The 19,696-nt window shown below is 37.4% G+C and overlaps 1 protein-coding gene across 16 annotated transcripts in view; it reads right to left on the reverse strand.

The window, feature by feature from the left end:
• LOC106643102 (CUGBP Elav-like family member 1) overlaps window positions 1-19,696 on the reverse strand; it is a 218,151-nt gene that overhangs the window by 21,309 nt on the left and 177,146 nt on the right. For all 16 annotated transcript variants that reach the window (XM_089598179.1, XM_089598165.1, XM_089598193.1 and 13 more), the window contains exons 4-5: window positions 15,885-15,967; window positions 13,340-13,388 (exon numbers count right to left, since the gene is read on the reverse strand). In XM_089598179.1, coding sequence (XP_089454305.1) covers window positions 13,340-13,388; window positions 15,885-15,967 — 132 coding nt within the window. The remainder of the gene's footprint in view (window positions 1-13,339; window positions 13,389-15,884; window positions 15,968-19,696) is intronic.

Raw genomic sequence — 19,696 nt, forward strand, 5'->3', positions numbered from 1 at the left:
GGCTGCTGCGCGGGTGGGTGGGTACTTTTTTATTTTCCTGGCAAGGTTTCTACGCGTAGCCGTGTCGTCGCCCCTAATGAACTTTGTAGCATTGACCCTGTTCACTTTGCGCCTGTAGACATCGACATCACGTATATTTCAAAATATACTTACGAGACGAAAATGAAACGTCACAATGATCGATCAAAAGTAATCAAGTCGACTCACACCTTTAGTCTTGATATTTTTTTAGCCTCGACAATATCAGCGACACATATTACATAGATATAACATTAAGACTAGAGGTTTCCATTCGGGCAGCAAGACAAAAATAAAAAAATAACAGGAGGTACCTACTTCCAGGGACGGTTTATTAAGGCTTACATCGGCAAACAAATTGAAAATCGCAGTGCCATATTCTTGCATCTCTGCAGCAGGCATGGAGCGTGAGTTCTGCCAAAAAATTAAATACCAGTAGATGAAAGGCTATGGGAGGAGCAACGATTTCTCGAATTGAGCAAATAATAATGATAATAATAATAATAATAATAATAATAATAATAATAATAATAATAATAATAATAATAATATGTGCTTAACCATAGATACACATTCGCACAACGAATAAGGCTATTCAACAAACCTACTCTGGATATAAAAGTACTCGACAAGTCTTAACTTGGTGGTATTGTTGATTATGCAATAAGGTTGAACTTTAGTATGGCCAACTTATTTCCGTACAAAATTAACAAAGTAAAGAAAAAAAATGTTACTTTTCGTCAAATTATCAAGCATAACCATAGGCACAAACTACAACTACTTCACTCCCGCTTATGACGCAAAGACGCGGAGCGTGGGCATCTTGGATTCGTTTTATGCTGCGCCTACGACGAGACGTGCAGGTCTCAAAGTATTGCTGCGCGGGTGTTTCCGTGCACTATGCGCGCGCTTGCATAAGTAAGTATATATGCTGTGACTTTGATTGATTCAGAATTATTAACAATAGCATGAATTGCGAAATTTTTCACGGCCAATTGTACGTGACAAGTAAATTTTCTGCTAACAGAAACAATGGTAGAAATGAAACACCATATATTTTGAATGCGTTTGCAAAATATATTTAACAAATAGTCCTAATGTAGGTACACCCCGTCTAATGTAATCGATGCAACTTTGGTTGAAAAAAAAAAAAAACTCTCGGCTTATGTACTCAATTTGAAAGTACAATTTTTCTAAAAAAAAAAAAAAAAAAATACTTTTTTTCAAGAATGAAATTCGTTAAAACTCGATAAAACGACGAGTAGGTCGGGACGAGTTGGGTACGTACACGTACGCGATAGAAAGGAATGTGCGCGCTACCGTCGTCAGGATTATGGAGCATACAGTACGAGTCGCGTGATTGTAGCTATACACTTTCAAACATCCTTGACTTCCTTTTACCTTAGAGTTGGCCGATGTATTGCAGATATACTTACCAAGTAGTACTGAAAGTTATGCAATGAGCCGTCGTCAAGTTCGAATTTACTGTATGCTTAAAGACCTTAGCAAAATTTTAAAAATATACTTAAAAAGAAAATGGAAGAGGCAGTTTTTTTTTTTTTTTTTTTTTTTCATTTTAATACTGAAACGTACTCTAATCTCTTTTTCTAATCCTCTGTATCTTTAGCCAAAATAATATATAATAATGTATTTTCTACAATGCAGCTACCTATGCGTATGAAAATTAATCAGTATAACGTACGTCATATTTTGGCTTTTGTTTCGTTTTTAAAAAATTTGTTTTCGATGTAATACTTTTTCGTCATTTTTGTAATAACGAAGCGCTCTTTACTTGCAAAAAATGCCTCCAATGACCAAAATCTCGACATGATATATAACAACGAGAGAAGGAACTTTTTAATATACTATTATCCTCTCTCAATGCTTATATTTATCAAATCAAAGCCAACATTCACGTATTTTGTAAGATGGACTTGTGGCTAAAGGCTGGCTGGCATAAATATGTATACACATCCATCATAAAACAGCACACCAAAAGTTAGACCATTACCCTACGATACTGCAAAAGATACTATGGTCTTGAACGTAGATTTACAAATTATTACAGGGGAGAATGATGCTTTAATTGTTTACAAGGAAACTACCATAATCTATCATTTCAGTAACTGAACATATATATATATATATATATATATATATATATATATATATATATGTTAGTCCCATCGGAGCGTTTAACGTATAGGTGGCAGGTTTTCTTAGCTTACCTCGCAAATCATAAGTGCATTACTCCCGCCTGTATGATAGTTTCCAGACTTGTTAACAAATTGTTTTTTATTTTGTTTCGTATGGTCGAATGCCTTAAAATTACCTCACCAATAAAACAACACTCCAAGTCTGTTACAGCTTGAGGTGTGTTTAAGGGAAATTTTTTTTTTTTTTTTTTTATAAAATAAGCGAAAATGGATCATTTAATACTGCTTTGCACACGTAATTTCCAACATCATCAGAAACATTTGTTTAAAAATATATTCATCCCAACGCAAAAATAGAAACTGTTTCGCAACCTCATCGCAAAAAAAAGATAAAAAAAATAAAGAAAAAAATTGCTACCAGCCCAACTGTTTGCTTAGACTAGGGTGCAAAGCGGTAAGAAAAAAAAACTTGGCATGTTGCTTTCGCAAGGTGACGCGTGAGAGGGACAGAGAGTCATCATCTTCGTCGACGAGTGGTCAGGTAAATGTCGATAATTTGTTGCGCAACGCTCACTACTGCCGTTTCCATACAGCTGATTGTGGAGGCACTTTGCGCTTTTGTTAGCTCGCAGATTAGAACGAACAATCACGCTATTCTTGCCGTAACTATTTAGTGCCGTTCAGTAAAAGCAAAGTACCGGCGTCTTTTTCTTATTTCATGTCAATTACGTAGCAACCTACTGAAAGGACGCTATGATCCGCCTTGTAAAAAAAAAAATACTTTTAAATGATAGATATTTTATGATTTAAATACTGATTTTTACATTATCGGAAAATTACAATTTAATTAAACACTCGGGTGCAAGACATATAATTATCCATGTCGCTTGCACTTTTGTATAACAATCGGTCATTGTCACGAGTAAACTAATAATTTATTTTTAATTACAATTTTTACTCAAAAGACCACTAAATTTCAAGTGTTTGGGAATGAAGGTAAATAGACACAAGAAAACGACTGTACCCACGCATTTCATATACAAAAATCACTTACTTAGCAAGTGATACAATGTTACGTTAAACTAATATCCATTCCGTGTGCTGATCTACGTTGCCTGTAGCGTAGGTTTCACGTTTAATAATGCATTACACGGCAATTTTCTTACGGCTTAAAGTATGGTTAAATATTACAGAAACAGAAATTTCGGAATCTTTATCTCACAGTCGTTGTATTTTTGTACTTGTATTACATTCAAATGTATGCGCCATCAAGTGTCTTGAACAAGCTCTTAATTTTTGCCACAATTTGATTTTAATCTATATTTTATTTTTTCGTCTTATCCTCTGCCAATGTCCAAGTCTTTCATGCGAGTACTGGTACAAACGGGGGAAAAGCCTAGTGAGTTTTTTAAAAAATCATCAAGAACTTCTATCGAAGGGGTTTGAAAATTAACAGCAACATTTATTATTTATTTATTTATTTATTCTTTATTGTTGTTATTATTATTTTTTTTTTTCGCTCAACTGCTTACTGGGGATTGAAAATTGTTCGACTCGCATATGAAAAATTGCAGGGAAAATAAAATTGTGATTAGAAAAACTCTCAAAGTGTAAATAAAAAAAATAAAATTTTTTTTTCAAGGCGAGGTTCCAAGAGGCTACAATTTCACAATAATCATGTTTGCTTAATAAATTGTTTCCAAGAATGTTAAAAAATTCGAAAATATGATGTGCTTTTTTTAAGCCTTTTTAAGTTTCTCAATATATATATGAATAACCTAGAAGGTACATTTTCGTTGATGGACAATACATATATATATATATATATTTAATTTCTTAGGCCTACTAGCTTCTTGATTAGAAATAAATTGTCAAAGTTGCAAAAAACGGCATAATTTGAAACTGTATAAATCTTTTTACTAAAAACTTGTTGGACTAAAAAAAAAGTATCGATGAAAAATTTTGATTCTCTTAATAAAACAAAATAAAATGAATAAACGAGTTCACTAAATTCTAGTAAATAATATGACTTTAAATAAATAAATACAAAGTTACGTCCGATATGGACTAGGGATTATTAAGATGAGACTTGATTGCTCGTTACAGCTTTATTTGGGTGAACCAAAAATCCCCAATAGAAAATTATCCTGGAATAAATTTTAATTAAAATATTTACTGCAACACTTGAGTGTTTTTATTTATTAATTTATTGATTGATTAATAGAAATGGCTGAGGCAAGTCGCCTGCATAACCCTCATGTTTTTAAATGTTAGCGCTTACATGCACGACTACACGTAAATATGTATATACCCTTTATAATACAGACACATTTGATAAAATACAAACACTGACTTGTCTACTCACTTTAAGCATTGTACCTGTATGCTGATACTTTTACAAACCCGTCCCACGCGCTCGCTCGTTTGCCTGATATACTTACTTGTGTCATATTATATACCTCAGTGGCGATTCCTCATAGGGCTTATCATCGACGACTTTCAATGCCTATGTAGGCAAAGATACTTGAAATGCGCACCGTTCGCCAGTTAATGTCACCTTGGAAATTATCATTGGTACGTTTTTCCTCGCTCGATTATGAGTTAATACATTTTTTTTTTTTTTTTTTTTTTTTTCTTTGCCTTACCTGATCGATTGTTCGAATGTAAATATTTTCTTTTTCTTCTTTCTCTCACCTGAATCCGAATGCGTCAACGCGTGTCCACGTATTTTATTGCACATGATAAGTATACACGAGATGTAATATTTAATAAGTTGTGACTTACAAATAAAATTTTTATGCATTTGCACATTTTGCAATGAATACTCAAATCTTTCTAAGAATATTTTTTACGTGTTACAGTACAGCGTTGAAAAGATTTATGCAAATAAAAATAGCTAACAACGCAAATTGTAAAACGTAATTTTTTTTTTTTTTAACATTTGCTGGAGTTTATGGAAAAAAAAACAAAAAATAAAAAAAAAAACACATGACGAGTAACGAAAGTCAAGGTCAATGTTTAAATGGACAACGCAAGAGAGACTGAGAAGTGCAGACAAGTTACTTTTTTCAACTAGCCAACTCTTTATAACGTTTTTTTTATCCACGTTTCTAAGTGAAGCTTTCAATTTATTCTATGAAGGTTACGCAACCACATACGCGCGCGGGCACACACACACACACACACACTCGAAATTTATAAATGCGCGCGAGCTGTTGCGTTATGTAGTGACTATATGCTTAAATAAATGTAAGAATGGGCAGTGGAAAAATATTCCGTTGAATTGTTTTGTGAATTTGGATCCGAGAGAGAGAGAGAGAGAGAGAGAGAGAAGATAATATATATATATATATATATATTGAAATAATATTATGTAATGCACAGGCACCATTACGGCAGTGTATTTGGAAAGGATATTTTTTGCTGTACACCAAGTGCAGCAAATCTCTGTAAATTGAAAATAACTTTTGAGATGCACACTTGATTACTATTTAAAACATAACAGAGGAACCGCGACATTTAGATGCGTAAAAATATATACTTGTTACGAAAATTGGCGTCATACTCCGGCGACCCTTATAAATAATTTTATCATCTTAATTGAAGGCTCATTAAGTTAATTAAAAATTGGCTTGTATCGCAACGTATTATATTTTCAACGACAATTAAAATGTTCCCAAGTCGGTAAATTTAATCGATAAAAATACGACTTTTATTTAAATGTGAAAAATGAGTTTATTCAAATAGATAATTTTAAATCATCAAGGTGTAAATTATCCTTGAGGTATGCGAATGACGCGTGAACGAATCATTGACCGGTGAAATGACTAGCAGCCAGAAACAAAGAAAACGGAAACTACCCAAGCCGAGCATAAGACGCTCCCAATTTGAGTCATGCCAATCTCGAAAGTACCTATATATTATATTATGCCAATGCTCTTGGGAGTCTTGGGGATGCTTTAACGAAGAAACGTCCAAGGTACAGTACAAGTATTGCGTGTGCGCAGCTAGGACGTACGAGGAACCGATGTTGTAAGTACGTATCGGATGGACAGTTGATCAAGTCTTGTAAGCAGCGTGGCGAGTGGAGAGCAAAAATAATACGCAAATCGTCTCTTTCTCTCTCCTTCTCACGGCTAATACTCAAGTAGGTATCTCTGCTGTGCCACACTGCACACGCGGGTCTGCGGCGACGAGTGAGAGCATCACTCGAGCTTGGACATGCAACTAGTCGAGGCTAGAAACAGCGCTATAAGTACAGGCACCTACAAACACACTCCGGCGTTCGAGGAGGACCCCAAAAATAGTAAGAAATGCGCGCAGCGTAATATGTACCTACACGTATATAATATCATTACATATTCAACTACTATCCTTTGACCCATCATACGTAAGTACTAGCAAAAAAAAAAAAAAAAAAAAAAAAAAAAAAAAAACGTCAGATGCAATAGAAGCAAATTAAAAAATAATATCCTTATACATGTAGACAATAGACAATTTACCTGGAACGGAGTAGGGCGCAGTTTGTGCTTGCGGTGCCCAATACGCCGGACTTATGGCTGGGTAATACCTTGGCGAGCTGAAGTGGTAAGACGAGCCCACGTACTTCCGGCTCTTCATCGCCATTATCTATCTAATACCTCTGTGTGTGTGTGTGTGTGTGTGTGTGTGTGTGTGTTACGTGTGCGGGTGTATGTCAATAATAATAGGTTCACAATCAATTTATTCTCCAAGCGTACGTGTGTGCGTGTGTTTGTGCAAACTGCATGGATATACCCTCAGTCCTGATTACTGTTACTGCCCACCTCCAACGATAGCCACCGATAAACTGTAAGTATTAAAAAAAGTACTTGGCACTGGCGAGTCGTACGAGCTTATTGTGATCGATTAACAATGCGCTGCTGTTGCTACTGCATGCGGCTACATTAACCCCGACGAGACCTCGCGCACACTTAATTCCTCAGCGTTATTATTATTATTATTATTATTATTATTATTATTATTATTTTGTTGTTGCTGTTTAATCATACATTGTTTTTCGTTTTATTGTCGAGTTTGGGAAAACATTAAATATAATGCATATGTATCTATACGGTAACGTCGTGTATTGTTGAAAAAGAGGAATGGTCACGCGCATACACGACTGAGTTCTCGCAGCGTAATATAAATATATATATATATATATATATATATATATATATAAATATATATATATGCATATATGTGCAAAGAACGCGTACGCGGACGTATGTACATCAGCAGCAGCAGCAGGAGGAGGAGGAGGAGGCAGAGCTGCAGCGGGCTTACGTAAGCGAGTGATGCCTTTGCTCGTGCAAGCTCACATTGTTGTCGGCGGTTGGCATCGTATTGATGAGACAGCAGCAGCAGTTACGACGGTACTCAACCAACAACCACCTCGTCATCTTTGTGTCCTCCAAGTACAATAATAGGTAGTTGTCGCTAGTTAATCTAAAGCACGGGTATACACACTTTCACTTTTCGCGTCAGCGTTTAACTTTTTACACATGGGTACGTAATACTTGTAGGAGGGCAACTATGGGTGCAATGGAAAAAAAAAAAAAAAAAAGTGGGCAACAGATACGACAATAGGACTCTTGGGTGATACAACAAATAACTACGGTAAGCACCCACAACCCATTAGAGGGGCACGAGAACGCGCGAGCGCTCAAAAGTATAAATGAATAAGCCGCGCGCCGGCTAGTGACTGTTCAGGAGGAGAAGAGAACGCTAGTACGTATGTGCATGAGAGCACCAAGGTACCTATATAGAGAGAGAGAGAGAGAGAGAGAGAGCTGGACGCGTCTGTCGCTCGACACTCAACAAGTGAGCGCACCGGCCGGAGCGGAGAGGAGGCGAGACGCTCAATGCCCAATTTTCCTCCTCCTCCGCACCACCTTTTCACTCCCCTCGCTCTGTCTCTTTGGCTCTCGCATGCATGCAACGATATATCTAATATATGTATAGGTATAAACAAAATGTACATAACATGCCGCCGTCTCATTTTCTGCGTGTGCATGCAGTTGCTTACGAGTCGTACCTATTTACATCTAGGAGGGTATTGCTTACATTTTACCAGTCTGATAATCTTTGAAATAGCGGGCCAACAACAGGAGAGAGGATCCCATGTCTTTTGCAAGGATACGCGTATGCGAGTTACTTATAATATACGAATAAAGTATTTTCGATTTTCGTTTATTTGCAAATACACGCACGCACGTCATTCAAACTCGAAGCAAAATGATTGGTAGCTTTAATCGACATTCTTTTCAGTAAATATCCGGCAAAGTTGTTGAAAAAGAGGAATACTATTGTTTTTGGGGGTATTTCTCAATAATTTCCCCTTTCTTGCGAATTGCAATCATTCCTCTCCCATCGGATACCCACAAACAATTCTATTGACACTGATGATAATATATTCCGTCTCGTCGCTTCTTGTTTGCTATTTATTCATATGAACAATCGATATTACTTATATACATATGTATTGAAGACATATAATTATCTCCGCTTTTCGGCAAAAGCAGCGAAATAACCCGCTAAACCATATTTTTTTAAGTACAGAATCAGTAATCAATTGGTGCCAATTCAGTACCAATCGATGAATATACACTGTATGTCAACGTATACGCATGCGAAATAATCTACAACAGATGAGATCAATAAATATCAAGTCTGAAATTAGTAGGTACTTGGCGGCTTTGTTATTGAAAAGAGGTGTAAGGAATTGTGCATGTGTTTAGGCCAAAACTGGATCAAGTACAAGTTGTCTCTCGAAAACGTTTCACCGACAATACACTACTTACAACAGAACGCTCTCTCAAACTTTGTAAAATTTTTGTGTTAAACTTGTATTTTTTATGTATAAAATCTGGCACTGAAATAACTGTTGTGAAACAATGATTAAACATTATTTTTACGCATACATGTTGCTATTAAATTATTGTGATTGTGAGACTGCAAATATTTTTCGCTGGGGTTATTGGGTACACCAACGGTAATGATTACTCCTGTTCAGGTCGGTTTATCAATTGTTAGGGATAAGCATTGTCTTGTAGAAATTTTTCTTAGAAAAAAAATCCTCGTTCAATAAAGCTTAAACCTTGATAAATAATTTACGAGACACCGCATCGCAAATATAACCGGTTATACATGAATATTCTTAATATTAAATTAATCATTCAATACACATACCTGGTTGGATGGTTACTTGTCTAATGAGCCAAATTAATATACATCTGAAAAATCAAACCGTAATTTGTAATTAAACTTGTAAAAAGTTACCAATATTCTCCATCTCGATCTCAATGATTATTGATTAATCAAACTCGATCGATATATACCTGCTTGTGCGTCTACGTATGTACATAGGTTCATTACCTACTCGAAATAGTAATGTAAGAAGATGTAAGGAAAGACGTCTCGATCATCAATATCATCGATCGATCAAGCGCTGGAGTGCAGCCGACGAGTCGTATATATTGTATAATTTCTATTTTGTCACTACTAATGGTATATATATATATATATATATATATATATATATATATATATCAAGCCCGTTTCTCTATGGTAAATATTTATATAAATCCGACCGACGACGCGTCGGTGAGCAACAGATGGGAGCGGCGCGACGCGCGTAGAGAGCAATCAGGCGCGACTCTAGCACGCACGCGCCATTAGAGTAGGTGTTCTTTGTTCTGTTCTGCAGTACTTATATATATATATATATATATATATATATATATATCTTTACGGCTGTATGCGCCTTTTCGTCTGCATATCATATTTATTTATACACCAACGATCTCTCTGATCTCTCCACTTATCCCTAGGAAGCCTGATGGCATCATATTTAATCAGCTTTCACGCATACTTGAATACTTAAATAAGGCTTTATTTGTGTATGCGCCCGTGCCCGTGCCCTTTTGCCCGAACAACAACGGATCTTTTTGTGAGTCTGAAATTTCGTCGCCCAGTGACTCATTCTTTCGTTAGCTTTTAGAGCAGATCTCAACGATTAATGCAAAAGTACTAATCGCATGTGAAAATAATGTACATTTGCAAAACAAACGAATGAATTTGTATAAGCCTGGTTTTCTATATATATATACACACTCACACACACATATGCATATTGGTATACACGCGGATCAAGAATATTACACCGATTGAAAACTGTAATTTTTATTGATGTGAGATGTACCACTGCAACCCAATGACCCTTGTGTACCTATATATATATATATATATATATATATATGCCGAGGATGATGAAGCTTTAAAAAAGTTAAACGGAGAGAGCAAGAGAAAAGAATTAAGGAGCGAGTGTCAAAAGAGAAACCTAAACGAGAGGTTTTACGTAATGGGGACGATGAGCAACTGTGTCGATGGTCGACTATACCTATGCACATGTACAGTACCGGGGCTGAGAATGCTACGAGAGGTAGGGGGACGTAGGGACATCGGCGTTTCGCTGATATTTGCGACCTGCATTATTTATACGCTGCCGCTGCCCATGCGTTATTTATATACCACTTGACTGCTCGGGTTTTCCATCACGTACCTCTTCTTTTTCTTCCGTCTCTGTTTCACGTACTTTTTGTGGTCTGTCAAGCTCTACATGCTACACGCTCATAATGCGTATTATGCGTAATCTTCGGCTGATTTTTCTCGTGGCGTATTGGACGTCTTGTTCTCGCTCTAGTGAAAAGCGAGTAAGAATCTATTCTCAGTCTGGGCTGGCCGTTCAAGTGACTTATCATCATCATCAAGTGATGGTGCAGCCATAAAAACAAAAATTTTCCCCCAGCAAGGACCAATTTCTATCTGCAGACGTATGTATTCGTCATTCCGGTAAGAAGCTTAGCAAAACCCAACAATGTAACTATGGCTCCCCGAGGGAATAAAAATTTATTGTGCGTAAGGATGCCAATACACCTCTTCCTGTATCTACTTTTCATTTTATTGGATTGAAGCGTGCCCAGTATTGAGTATAAGTAATACGAGATGGTGGTACAACAACAACAACGACACAGACGAGGACGATGATGCGTCAGAAAGGGAAGTCGAGCCTTGCTACGCTTTATCTATTATAATTGTGGATACGCCCACGCGCGTACAAATATTTGGCCGACTGCCAAAGAGTCGTCGACGTTGGCAAGAGTCTATATATCATTCCAGCTTATTTACCATGTACACTGCAGAGCTCTCTCTCTAACCCCAATACGTTCTTCTTCCTCCATTTCTCTTTCTTCTTACATCTTACGCACGTATACGCGTGGTCTGATCCTGCTTATCCTTTTCCATCCTAATTATAATTCGTGATGATTTATCCCATTTAATTTTTTGTCTCGCAAACTGCATCTTTGTTACTTGAAAAAAGGATTTGTTTGTTTTTGGAAAATGGTAAAACTTGTGATTTCAAGTGTCAAACTAGAAATGCGATGTTCATCGTAACATTTTAATTCTTTACGCGTTATAGACACACAGGTACTCAGGGTGAACCGACTATTTTAGCTGAATTTGTACTGCTTGCTTGCTCAAAGTATTCGTATAAGTGGCGATGATTATTACTGGATATTCTTGGAGGGTTATAGGACTTGGCAAGGTCCTTTACATTGTGAAATCGCAACAAGGAAGCAGGAAACAAGTATACCTCCGAGGTGCCGAACACATGCTCTGTTCAAAACCCTCCATGCATCAGGAGTCACGTTCAATCGCCCACATGAAAATGTCTCTGGAGCCTAACAAGTGCACGTAGCCATTGTTATTTCTCGATTGACTGTCTCCTCTACCTTTTGCTCCCCTTCTCGTTTACGCGCGTGCAACCGTTGGGCTGTATAATGTTATCACATGGTCCGCATACACATTTTTTTACATCTGGCAAACTGTAAACTCATGTACATATATTTTTTTTTTCTGTATTATAGTGCTCTACGTCCAGCTCCTTTAAATAAGGGCACTACTATGGGCACTTAGCACTTGGGAGAAGGAAGGGAAGAGGGATGGGAGGCCTCCCATTATACTGGGGAGGGGGGTAGGGGGAAATAAGGCAATTTTGCTGCGAGAAGGTCGCCTAAAACCCTCCTCGAGGAGCATTGCGTGGTGAAAAAGCACAGAGGTACTTGCCCGAAAGTCGCACTGGCCGGGAATCGAACCGCTGTCTCCCGCGTGTCAATCCACGACCTAGCCGACTGAGCCACCGCGCGCTCTCATGTACATATATACCTATAGAAACTTGCCAACCCTGGTCAATGCGGTAAAAGAAAAAAAAAGATAAATAAATAAATAAATTAAAAAATCAAGTCACCAACAACTCCGAGTGCTACGGCTATTGTTATTATAATTTTCATGTACGAGAATTATTACATTAAGCCTTGAAAAAAAAGTAACGAAGCAATAGGAGAAAAATAAATGATAACTGAACCTTTTAAAATAAAATGTTAATTAACAGTTTAATAGGTACTTATAAAGTTGTGAGTGGATAAATGTAAATGAATGATTTGAAGGATTTTTCAGGGCTTTGCACAAGAAAAGAGTGGGGCTGCATGATAACGATGACGACTAAAGTATTGCATATTCTTTGATATACAAGGTGACGAAACACAAAGCGACCCTTTCGATTGAGTCAATTAGTTTATAACAAATTCTTCGCTTCAAGTGGCATACCAGAATCACAACTTTTGAGTTGAACAAGTTTGCGTGCGAGTGTGTGTATTTGTATGTAATAGAACCATGGCAGTCGCTCGGAGTGGGAGCGCGGTGTTACCCTCGTAGTAGGTATTGATTTTTAATTTACCTCCCATACCTGTCTGAATAGTTTGTTATATTATCATATACCTCTACATATTATATGCGATACGTAAGTACGTCTTATTCGCAGGTGGACGTACATACGTATACAAATATACATGTTTGTTGTTGTTGGCGATCTTTTCATTATTATTGTTCAACTTTTAGCCATCGGAACAATAACTGGTATTAACAACAAGTGTTGTATTATAAGTAAAGCCATAAAAATATCGCTTCTTAAAAGCATACTTAGTAATAACAAGTGATTAAAAACTAAAATCCGAATAACCAAGATATTTTAAATAATGTTTCATTAGGTCTATTCGAGAGAAAAAACATTTACTTTCACTTACGGCTTCGATTCTCGCTGTCAGCAGGCTTCATTTGAATGGGGTGTAGTTTCTGAAAAAAAAATAAAAATTATTGTTTATGACTTTTTTGCACTGGACATGTAAGACGCTACAATAGTATTTTTCCTACTTTGGAGGTTTACTGCACCCTCAGTAGGAAAAAAATGGCAACCTGGGCAAGCAAGAGTCACACGCGCTTGCCCTGGCGACATGCCCGTAATTGTTAGCAGTAATCGTAGAGCATAAAATGTTTAGAAAACTCAATCAAGTCTCGTATTTTCAGCTTGTGTAATTCTCTCTCTCTCTCTCTCTCTGTATCTTTGAGTGTGTGAGTGTGTGTGTGCGCGTGTATTAAGTAAACTCTAGTATGGCGACATGCTTGCAAAAAACTTGAAATAAGCGTCATTCTGTAAAGCAAAGCTTATCAACGTCAAGGGACACAGCCTTAAATGACTATTGAAAAATTTACTACATCAGTGCATTGAACCATCCAGTTACAGTATTACCGGATCACAGCACTTCTGCCGGGTTCGACTCATAGACATACGAGCTCATAATCAAAGTTGAATCGTGATAACAACGAACCGTTATAGGTGCTAAATAGTTATATTTGCGTAAAAGAGCACATTGTTGGCATGGAATCAAAAATACTCGAAGATTGAAGGTTTCTGTATTCACGAAAATTCTTTCTTCAAAATTTTAACAACAATCACATAATGTTGTGATTTGCAAGAGCTTAGCCAAAGTTTTCAATTTTTTGTCCACAGACGCGTGAAGAATAAAAGAGCATGAGAGTTACTACCAGGTCACAGCTCTCTAAAAAGTGCAGTCATCGTTACTACAAATTGCTGAACGTCGTGTTGGTTCATTTGTTCGCTCGTGCGTTCTCGTCGTTTGGTCTCGGTGCAGCGTTGTTACCGGCGTTTGAGCTCCTGTCGGCCATTATCTCCATCCGTTAATGACGTTTCCAATTTTTTTTTTTTTTTTTCATCCAAAAGCAAAGAAGTGTTTGCTAACGAGAGGATAAGAGAAGAAGGCGTGAGACATGGAAAAAACTCGAATCGACAGCCACAGAAAGAAGAAGAGAAGAAAGAGAGATGGGAAAGGCAAAAAGTTTTAAAAACTTGACAGAGCACACGACTGTAAAAGCGTAATACATGAACCGATATCGCCACGCCCAGTACAAAACAATTGTCAGAATATATGTATATATATAAAAATTATATTTAGTTAAACATAGATATTTGTTAAATGTGTACAAAAATTTAAAACTTGGAGTTGATACAATTTTTAACAATTCGACAAGTATAGTTTAAATGCTTTTTTCTTATGTTTGTCCAAACGCAAACGATACGCGAGTCGTCGATATTTGCTACTTATGCCACCGTCGTCGCCACCGCGAAACCGTATAAATACATACTCGTGCGTGAAAAGTCAATCGACCAGCAACCCAAAACTTAAATGCACATCGGTGGGGTCATGCGGCCAAAAGCTAAACTTGGACGCTTATCGTATCATTAAAAAGTGCAGTGTGCCTGTCGCGACACCGATAAGTTTGTATTATAGATTGAACTAGCACCACACGTCTCGACATATTTTTGTCCCTTAACCGTTGAACTAAAATCCACGTTTATTATAAACTGTCACATCTCAAGGCCAAAAACTACCCAACAATTTTTCTTTCCTACTAGTTGCAAAAAATTTGTCATGAAACTTGATCCATGTAACTGATGCACGCAAAAATTTAATCAAGTCGATCACATTAATGATAATGCAAAATACGTAATGGCATTTGAATGGTGGTCATATTCTTTATGAAACTTTTTTTCGAATTCTTAAACCAAATCTTTAATGGAAAAAATAATAACGATAATCATAAAAAATAAATAAATCGAGTCGTTAAAAGTAAGTTTCAGGGCGTTGGGATTAATAGGGATATCAGTACAGTTGAAGATGCATATTGAAAGCCGGCCAAGCTGCAAAGCAACGCTCGGCCCTCTCACAACACCGTTAGCCATAATTACATCGAAAGTTAGACGGAGGGTTAGAAAGGCAGGGCTGGGATTTACGGCTAGCTTAATTATCGTCGGTAGCTTGGGAGACGAGCGAGCGATAGCTCTACAATCTTGGTGGATGAATGGCAGCAGCAAAAAGGGGCGGCAACTCGCGATCGGCAAGCTTTACAAGGAATACTAACGATGCGAAAACGTCGGGTTATTGCTGCAATCGTTAATCGAAGCAGCAATGCTCGGTCAAACGAGTGCCAGAGATTTTACTTTTATCTGCCACTTAAATTTTCAAGGAGTGTGAGAGAGAGATACACGTGCCGCGTTATCTCATCAACTTTTAATACGTGTGTCAGACGTGTGTATGTTTTTTTTGTTTTGTTTTGTTTTGTTTTGTTTACTTAATTTAATTGAATTTTTGTTTTTTCGTAAGCAACGAATTATTTGTAAGTGAAGCATGAATCCAAAGTTCGATAAAAATTCATGAAAAACTAAAAACTGTCGTACTTATATTGTTTATTTGGTGATGGCTTACAACTTACCCCGTGAAAAGTCTTGATGTTGTGTAGGGCATTCTGGGCAGCAAGGGCATCCTTTCGCGTGTAAAACGTGACGAAACAGCATCCTAAAACAAACAAAATAACAAAAAAAACGAATGAGGCTCGATTGTTTAAAGACCTAGTGGTGTTTTTGTCTGCTATACGGAAGAGAGAAAGAGAGAGAGAGAAAACAGCGAGACTTTGGGAATAAGCAACAGCAGCAGAAAGGAGGTGGATACGGGACTTGGTTGTTGCAACCTTCGACTCCAGGCTGCAGAGTTAGGTATACTTGAGGACTTGGTTGCTCGCGAGAGATGGGGCGGGCGGCAATAGTTACGAGTCACCAAAAGTTTTACGCGCCTCGGGAGGTTTTAGCCTGTCCGTGCAGCTTCGGCTTTGTATAATATAACGTGTGTGGCTCGCAGGCGTGATTGTGCACCACTATATACCATATCCCTTTCTACTTCTACACGTTGGTTCGTATTTCGTCGAGAAAGTCCCGAGAAAGGCTTTGCTGCACGCGTACACCTACAAAAAGATGGGATCTGGCGAAAAGTTTCAAACTCGAAGGCTAGAGTTCAAGTTCCACAAGGCTCTCGACCTTACTTCACCCCCCCCCCCCTAATTGCGCTAGATTGGAGAAATACTCGCAGGAGTGGTCTCTCTCTCTCTCTCTTGTTTGTCCCATCTCTTGTAATGATGTACTTGTAAGATGAGGATTATAAGTAAAAAATGCATAGCCCTTATTCACTATGAAAATTCAAATTCAAATACTATTGAACCAATAGAGAGAGAGAGAGAGAGAGAGAGAGAGAGAGAGAGATAATGAGGCAGCAATGCAGGTGTCTGTCGCTAGTTAACAAGCTCATTAGGTTACTGGCAATGAGCCGTTAAGCTGTGAAACGCCAAAATTTTGGGGACCTACACTGGCTCTCTCTCACACACGATCGGAAGCACAAATTATGAGGCAGCGGTTATAAGCAAGAGAAACTTGGCACTGGTGAGACGTAGCCTTGAAACGATAGCTGCAATAGTAGCGACTCTACATCATCGTCTTGGGCGTTGCCGTTCGGTTGAAGGGCTAAATCATGCGGGCTCTGAATATTATTATCATCGGGCCATTGACTCCGCTTGAGCCAGTCTTCCATTGGCAAGCGTGTTGCTTGTAATAGCCAAATGTTTACATACGACCCCATTCGTTATAGTGCCAACGCTAGCTTACCTTGCTCGATCTTTCACATATATATTCTATATACTTCTTCCGTACGACTATTCCCACTTTTCAGAGGACCGACACTTTACACGTGTTGACTACATAATACGAGGTACATCGTTTTGACTACGCAATGTACAGTACAAATACAATACAATAATATATATATATAAACACCTGCTTGTGGCTCAAAAAGTCAGATTACTTTTAATTTTTACAATAACAATATTATAATTTTTATCACGCTGACAAGTAGAAAAAAATGAAACAACTTTGGTATCAAAAACTTTTTTGTCCGTGAAATGAGAATTATCTTCTGAAAATGTTAACTGTACAAAAGTGACATTTTAAACGGCGGATTCTAACTAATTCAACAATGTATATTAAGAAAAAATGCTCAAAAAAATTAGTGTTAAAATTAGACGTGAGAGCATAGTTGTAAGATACTTTTTTGTTATTGAAACATCTTTAACCTTACTGAAACACCCATACGTGAGACTTGACGAGATTTGGAAAAAAAAACGCAAGAAAAATTATTTCATCTCGAAAATGACAATTCGAGCCCGCACAATAAGCAACGTGAATCAAATAGTTATTTGTTCGCCGAGAGGGTGGGGAGAAATATAGAGACATCGAGTTTTCGAGTATCAATTAGATTTACAGAGCGCGTTGATCGATATTGTATAGGCAGGTATCAAGAGTACGCAAACACGATAGAGACCGTATTGGACACCAGCCTGAAGCACAATTGTAGTAATTTCTAATTCGCGTCATGATTATCACTAATTGGACTCCGGGATTCGTAGCTGGTGTTGATCGTAGTAGGTTTATGGGCTTGCCCCTGTTGTGAGCGTCCTAGCGCGAGAATTGTGCGTTTGTGCGTCTACCTTAATGTGGTGCAAATGTATTGCTTTTCCGCGAAAGCAGCTCCCCTTTGTCCGTATAATTCTCCATAACGTGTGTACGTATAAATATTTAAGTTAAACATCGCCAGACTGTCCTGTAAGTACTACGATGATACATGCGCATATTAAGACTATCCCAAAAACCAACCTTTGATTCAGGTAAAATGTACAATTTTTTTACTAATTAATTAAAGTATATCGTATCGACTCACACGGTTTTACCTGCTATTTCATTCAGTGTTGCTCCCAATGTTCCCATGCATGGATACACTTTTTTCATTCATTTTATTTTTATTTCTTATATAGGTCTGCACGACTCAAACACAGATATATTTGTGATTGCTAGTAGCTTTACAATTATATAATATAAGGCACAACAATATAGTAACTTTAGAAAGGCGAGACTTTATATGGAAATAAGGCTGCAGGAATAACATCTTTGTATCTCTTATGCAAAAAAACAAACTGTTTTTAAGTAAATCGACGTGTAATTTTATAAACAATATGTAACTGTGTGTATGTGTATATATATATATATATATATATATATATATATACACTCTCAGGCCACACGCGAAGCGCGGATTTTATCGCATTCCCACCTTGCAAGCCGTATTTCGAGTATTGCGCAAATATTCAATTAGTGAACAAAATACAAGTATACAAACATCATCAATTTGAATTGTTTACCTATAAGTGGATGTGTTTATACATACCTACATGTTTTTTTAAATAAACTTTTAAAAACTAATGATACTGTGATATTATCAATGAAACTGTCTACATGATTTTATTGATGTAAAAAAAAAAAAAAAAAAAAAAACACAGTAGAATGAAAACAAAGTAATATTTCAATAAAACTCGCTTAATTGGAAACTACTACAAGATTAATGCGTAAAAACAAAGTTTACCACTAAACATTGGTTAAATGATACGTCAACTTTTTAAGATATTCTGTTAAGAAAGTTTCCATGCGTCCACGTATACATATAACACACAGTGGACATGAAATGATTTATTTCAATGTCGGACTCATAATTGTTTGTACAATTGAATTATCTGTGTTGCAACGCAAACTCATAAAAATGACTTTAGCGTAAGATTTTAAGGAGCTAACCAAGATTTATTAATTATTGAATTTAATTTTTGTCGTTAACGTTAACTTTTTTATACACCCCCGGTCACACTACCGTCACCTCAGAGTGTCAAAGTCGAGCGACCAAACGACTCTTTGGATATCTATTAATATCGCGTGAGGAAGAATAATCCAGCAGCATGCATGCGCCAGCAACAAATCCTTCGATACACACTTTTATCCGTTCAACGGATCGTCTGGCTTCATTGGCATTCCACGCACGTAAAAGATGGCTTCTTTCTCTCCCCGTCCTAGCCCTCGCCCCATTTGCTTCCTCACACACGACTATCCAACAGTATAGCTTGTTTCGCTTAGCTCCCGGATATCGCCACGAAGGAATGCTCGAGACCTGCAGCAACGACGACTAGGGCCATTGCCGCCCCCATCCCGATAACTTGTCGTTCTTAAGCTCGTTCACGTTTCGTAACATAACACTACATGAGTTTACGGTTGGTATAACTTTATTGGCGCTTATTATTGAGATGCTCAAATAGTGAGACCCCGATGCAGAATCCCCTACGTGTGCACCGACTCTACCTTTTTGGTAAAGTCAACGGAGGTA

Source organism: Copidosoma floridanum, unplaced genomic scaffold (genome assembly GCF_036245765.1).
Source record: "Copidosoma floridanum isolate Cflo_tuat_1 unplaced genomic scaffold, Cflo_Japanese_pri ptg000001l, whole genome shotgun sequence".
In the NCBI taxonomy this organism is placed as follows: Eukaryota; Metazoa; Arthropoda; class Insecta; order Hymenoptera; family Encyrtidae; genus Copidosoma; species Copidosoma floridanum.